The sequence below is a fragment of the Bidens hawaiensis genome, unplaced genomic scaffold, assembly GCF_021521415.1.
Source record: "Bidens hawaiensis isolate Kalapana, Puna unplaced genomic scaffold, B.hawaiensis_p1.1 tig00015556_1, whole genome shotgun sequence".
Classification (NCBI taxonomy): Eukaryota; Viridiplantae; Streptophyta; class Magnoliopsida; order Asterales; family Asteraceae; genus Bidens; species Bidens hawaiensis.
In genome coordinates, this window is record NW_027492394.1 from 102,302 (window position 1) to 107,592 (window position 5,291).

Consider the following 5,291-nt stretch of genomic DNA (forward strand, 5'->3'; position numbering starts at 1 on the left):
TTATATGTTTTGCTAATTGTAATAGCATTTTACTCATTTTATAATAACTTTTTTTAATAGGCTAACGAATCCTTTAAATAAACTATTGACTAAATTCATCACATTGGGATACGCTCACCTTTTGATTCGTGGATAACCCTCTCCTAAAAACAACGCCAGTGAACACTTGTCCGAAAGCACGACTGCACGTTAAGATAAAATATGTTTGGTTTATTGATTCAATTAGCGAACAACACCTGCTGGCATAGTCTTTCATCGTCACCCTATGCTACCGAAACCAAATGATAGGCAGTATGAATCAAAATCGTGTCTCACACTTATCACTCCACCACGTCTAGCGGATCGACCAACTTACATTAACTGAACCAAAAACACTAATATCAAAGAAACATATTATTTACTGCCATTTGTGTTACTCTCTTTATTATCGCAAACAAACCCATCATCATCCTCGTCTTCTGATCATAAACCCTGCAATTCCTCAAATAAAATCCACAAATTTGACGGGTGTCTTTCAATTCTAGTCTCACTTTCTTCGATTTTGAGTCCATGGCTGAAATAACCAGCGAATCTTCAGCAGCAGCAGCAACGGCGGATGATGATGATGAAGTGAATCTGCAAGACATGTTTTCTAATATTAACTTGAATCCTACGGCTGATGACTCTTCCATCTCATTATACAATCCCTTCGATTTCTTTGCCCCAATTTTGTTAAACGTTTATCATGCGGATGCGAATGACGGGCACCCTAATAATAATAATAATAATCGCAGGGTATCTTCTTTAAACTTTCTGATTCAATTTCATCAGATTCTCTTCTTCTATCATTATTACTATTAGGGATTGTTTAACTTGTTTAAAGCTTATATCTTTGAGTAAACAAAATTAGATTAATTATGTTATTATTCTCATTATACTCTTCATAATCATAACACACAATTTCAATTTGCTGCCCCAAGATTATTATTATTATTATTATTATGTCAAAGTCTTGATCATTGTTATTAGCCACATTAAACTTTCGAGTTGCGAGTTTTGTTTTCTAATTTTTAATTTTTTTTATAATATTGTTAGAGGAGAAGTAAGTATACTAGCCGGGGGAGAAAGCAGATGTATGAGAGAGCTTCCAAAGCACAAAGTCAAGATAGAATTAAACGAACCGTATATGTATCCGACATTGATCATAATGTGAGTAAGAATCATCATTCTCGTCTACTTATTCTAGTTAATGAAAGTCATTTAAATCATTTTTCTTAATTTAGTTATTTCTTTCTGTTTTTAGATCACCAAAGATCGACTTGTTGCTCTGTTTAGTACCTATGGACAAGTAACTCATTTCGCTTTATTAAATTTGGTTTTTTATAATGTATTTGATGTTCAATTGATTGTTTGAATATTTAATATTTTGTATGTCATTATGAAGGTTTTGGAATGTCGAGTTTGTGGCGATCCGCATTCACGTCTCCGCTTTGCGTTCGTGGAATTTGCTGATGAGAGTATGTATGGCATTTTAACCGACGTGTCGGTAACTATGACCGTGTTGACTTTTATATTTAATGATGGCAGATTCTGCAAGATCAGCTCTTAATCTTAGTGGCATAATGTTGGGGTTCTCTCAAGTTACGGTTTTGCGTTCGAAAACTGCAATTCTTCCTGTCAATCCAACTTTACTTCCCAAAGTATGAATCAAATTAATGATGTATATATTTTGTAGATATTAAAAGATTCCACCGTTTATTAATAATTATTGATCTGTGTTTTTGTTGATTTAAAATCCAGTCAGAAGATGAGAAGGAGATGTGTGCAAGGACAGTCTATTGTACAAATATTGACAAAAAGGTTGAAGCTTTTTAAAATTTTCCATTTTTTTGTAACAATCCTTTTAAATGAGTTCTTTTTGCTTATTTAAGATGGATAAATCTTTTTTTTTTCAGCTTTCTCAAGATGAAGTCAAGTACTTTTTCGAAGCAAGATGTGGTGAGGTTAGGTCCGTTAGGATCGCGTTCAGTTTCTTTTTAATTTACAAGAACCTTTTTTTTTTGTTGCGGGTTGTATATTATTTGAATGTTACTAACTTAAGTATGTTTCTTGTTATGAAGGTTTCTCACATCAGGCTTTTGGGGGACCCTGTTCAGTCACGAATTGCTTTTGTCGAGTTTATGACGGTAAGTTTTTTATAGTCTCAGTATTTTCTAAGAGTGTTGTGTTGTTGTGTGCCTGACTGCCTGGCCCGTATTTGCCACGCACCCGTTATCAATACTCATTGAGTTTATGTGTATACCTGTTTATGGTCTTATGTGCTTAAAAATTATCCGTTGGGATGACCATTATCCGAATTTCGATCTTAAAGTAACGTTAAAAACAACTTGAAATATAAAATTTTCAACTATGTTTTGACTAATTTTATAATTCATATAATTTATTGTTTTTTCTAACAACTTCAACATGCTATTTATTCTATTATACGATAAACAAATGGTTTTCATGTGGGCAAATGGGTTCGGCAATGAGGCGGTATCACCTATAATACCATACAGATTCCAATATCCGAATGCCCGAGTTGAAATTTATTCTGAACGCACGAAACCACTTAAAACTGTAAAACTGCTAATTTACTTGTAATTGGTGTGAAATAGTTTTTGTAATCACAATAACTTTTTTTAAAGCAGAAATAACTTCGCATAAGTTTTAGTTTTAGTATACTTTTAAAAAAAATCTGCAAGATGAAGCATGAAAAAATATAGTGTTTCAAATTGATATGTACACTTTTAAGTATAACAAGAAGTTTAATGTGTGTATGCGCTTGTATTCCTCTATAATTATATAAGTGCCAATAATCTGTTATAATACTTTATGTTTCTTTATTTTTTCTTTTTATCAATGTAACTATGTAAGTAATTTGTACATGTTTATAACGTACATTTGTTGTAGCATATTTTTTTTGTAGTTTTTTTAATACAATTATAAAAATATTAATAGTAATAAAACTAGAGCAAGGATGAGAAGAATATACAAGGAAAGATGGATACAATTTGCTATATATACATAGAGAATACCTGTTCGATCTACAAATATTAATTAATATAACATAATGATCAAAGGTCCAAGTATATCTATAACATCTATAATAGGCTATATATATACAATCAACCAAAGATATTGAAATTACATTGAATTATATTTTTAAAATAACCTTTATTCAATCATTATTTGAATTGTTGTATGTAATCACAATCTATTTTTATCTACACGTAAAGAGTTTAATGTTCCAAATAGTTGTATGCCCATGATTCTATGTAGCACTATTGTAGCCATTGCTAGGTCTGATTCAACCTCGTTTTTGCCAAATAAAAGTTCAGAGACCATTAGTTAACAATAGTTGCTTTAAGCTACATTTAGACTTGACTCAGCCACTCAACATGTTTTTTTCTCGGAAACTTGGTAACTCATCAAGACTTTTCCACTGCTATTTTTTCTATAAAAAACAGGTTTTTTGGCTAAGTCAAGTTTAAATGTAGCGTAAACACCTATTGTTTTACTAGTTGGCTCCGAACTCTTATTTGACAAAAACAAGGTTGAAATAGACCCATCAGTGTCTTCAATTTACCATATAGTCACATGCATACAACTTTTGAAACATTATATGAACTCCTTGCATGTAGATAGAAATATAAGATGATACCATGCCATATTTTTTTTATATAATTACTGATTAAGTGTTTTTTTGTAAGTATATTTAGTGTATTTATGAATATCCTTGTTTGATACTATATATTACTGTATAGGATATACTTGAATATTGGTTTATCATGCTATCGTAATGGTTGTTCCTTGTATACATGGCTAATTGTATTTCATCTATTTAACATACTTATTAATAAGATAAACATCTATCTTTGAGTATATTATTCTAGTTTTTGCTCTAGTTTTACTAATATTTTTATAATTGTATTTAAAAGTTACAAAAAGGATACGCTTGTTGCAAGCGGCCCTAATAAACATGTACCAATTACTTACACTAACAAATATAAAGGTTATAACATTGTTTTCATTTATAACTATAGAAAAATATGCACGTGCATACACACATTAAATCTGGTATGCTTAAAAGTGCGTATATCAATTTGTTGTGCCCGATTTTCTCATTCTTCATCTTGCGGAATATCTTTTAAAGTAATTTTTTAAAAACTTATGCTCAGTAAGTGCTAAGTAGACACATACAAGGAGAAAATAAACACTGTAAGGGTCAAATATATTATTTAGACCAAGCGCTAGATAACAATTATATAGTCGTGTCATGGGCGCGAGGTTGTGCTTTGGAAGATAGGTAACGAAACTAAAAGAATACTGTTACGTTTAATTCTAATTATTATGAGGTAATTGTAATATGAAAGTGAACTTTGCTACCATACCAATGATTATATTTATAAAACCAAATCTCGATTCATTATGTGTATCATTTGGTTTTCTTGATGATGGTTTTGTTTCTTATTATTTTGAACAATTTCAAGGCGGAGAGTGCGGTTATTGCATTGGATTGCTCTGGCCAGACGCTTGGAACCCGGCCAATCAGGTTAATTTTAATATGGATAGTTTGTTGATTATTTTAAGATTTTGCTACGCAGTGACTCGCTTAACAAACGTAATTTGTTAATTCTTAAAGGGTGAGTCCTTCAAAGACGCCTGTGAAGGATCGGGTGGCTCGCTCTCCTTCAACCAACTGATCAAATACCCGTTAACATATGCACCCATGCATCCATGATGTGGTGATGAAACTTTATATTTGGTAATTACTAATTAGCAGATCTTTTTTATTTTCTTTTCTGGCATTTCGAAGCATTATGAACCTGTAGGATGACATTTCGCATATTTTAAAACCTTTTTATTTTTTTATTTTTTGGTTTCCATATATCATGTTTGGCTGCCGAACACAACTAACAGTTTTAACTACTCAACAAAAAACTCACTCATACAAATATATTCAAAATAGGTAGAAAGTACAACAAAGAAAACAACATATATTGTATATGGGTTAAGAGACTAGGCCTTGTTTCTAGGGTCCAATAACAATGGCAATTTACATTCATGTAGTATATAGATGGGATGCCATTCTTTACAAAATTGAGCATTTTGAGCCCCTGTGCTTGTCGGGCAAGATTAGTATGTGTCTGTCCGTTTAGTTTTAGTCAAAAAAAAAAACAATTAAATGACTTCCATTTGCATCCTTTGTCTATCTCACCTCAAATTCAAAAAAAAGATATTATAATGTTTAACAGCGGTGGTGAGTGGTG

General features: G+C 31.6%; 1 protein-coding gene across 2 annotated transcripts; it reads left to right on the forward strand.

The window, feature by feature from the left end:
* The first annotated feature begins 451 nt into the window (after positions 1-451).
* Positions 452-4,888, forward strand: LOC143549391 (polyadenylate-binding protein-interacting protein 9-like). Of its 2 annotated transcripts, none has more exons than XM_077040292.1 (10): positions 452-774; positions 1,075-1,188; positions 1,283-1,327; positions 1,424-1,496; positions 1,567-1,655; positions 1,780-1,839; positions 1,935-1,982; positions 2,100-2,165; positions 4,512-4,573; positions 4,664-4,888. In XM_077040292.1, exons 1-10 carry the CDS (start codon positions 550-552, stop codon positions 4,722-4,724), a joined length of 843 nt encoding a protein of 280 aa, XP_076896407.1. In that variant the 5' UTR covers positions 452-549; the 3' UTR covers positions 4,725-4,888. The 2 variants fall into 2 exon arrangements, with proteins under 2 accessions (XP_076896407.1, XP_076896406.1); XM_077040291.1 differs by having other exon boundaries at positions 455-774; positions 1,567-1,679.
* Positions 4,889-5,291: the final 403 nt, after the last annotated feature.